A 601-nucleotide genomic window follows, 5' to 3' on the forward strand; every position below is an offset into this window, starting at 1 on the left:
CCTGTCCCCAGCCTGTCCCCCCGCTGTCCCCTCCCGGGCAGCGCCAGCCCCGTACCCACCGTTCCCTTGGGGGTGCCGCCGTCGGGCTGCAGGCTGAGGAAGGGGTTGGGCTGGGCCAGCACGGGGGCGATGGCCGGGCCCGGGGCCAGCGGGGGGGTGGCCTGGGGGGCCAGCAGGGCCCCGCCGGGGTTCAGCTGCTGCGGGGACAGCGAGGCCAGCAGGGAACCGCCGCTGGGAGCGGCCGAGGTCAGCAGCGCGCCGGGGCTGGAGTGCAGCGGGGCCGAGGTGGCGGCCAGGAGGGACAGCTGGGACGAGCCCGACATCTGCAGCCGCTGCAGCTCCCGCTTCTGCTGGATCTGCTGCATCATCTGGAACACCAGCGCCTGCTGCTCCTGCGGGAACGGCCGCCACAGACACGGACAGCGTCAGGGACAGCGTCAGGGACAGCGCGCTGGGCAGGAGGGGACAGCGGGACAGAGAGGGGACAGAGCAGGGACAGCGGGACAGAGAAGGGACAGCAGGACAGAGAGGGGACAGCAGGACGGAGCAGGGACAGAGAGGGACAGAGCCGGGACAGAGCAGGGACAGCGTCAGGGACAGC

At 72.9% G+C, this 601-nt stretch overlaps 1 protein-coding gene across 1 annotated transcript in view; it reads right to left on the bottom strand.

Moving 5' to 3' along the window:
* Positions 1–601, bottom strand: part of LOC107199019 (MLLT6, PHD finger containing) — a 46,105-nt gene that overhangs the window by 5,447 nt on the left and 40,057 nt on the right. The window contains exon 13 of the mRNA XM_033511641.1: positions 13–392. Coding sequence (XP_033367532.1) covers positions 13–392 — 380 coding nt within the window. The remainder of the gene's footprint in view (positions 1–12; positions 393–601) is intronic.

This window comes from Parus major, unplaced genomic scaffold (assembly GCF_001522545.3).
Source record: "Parus major isolate Abel unplaced genomic scaffold, Parus_major1.1 Scaffold408, whole genome shotgun sequence".
Lineage (NCBI taxonomy): Eukaryota > Metazoa > Chordata > Aves > Passeriformes > Paridae > Parus > Parus major.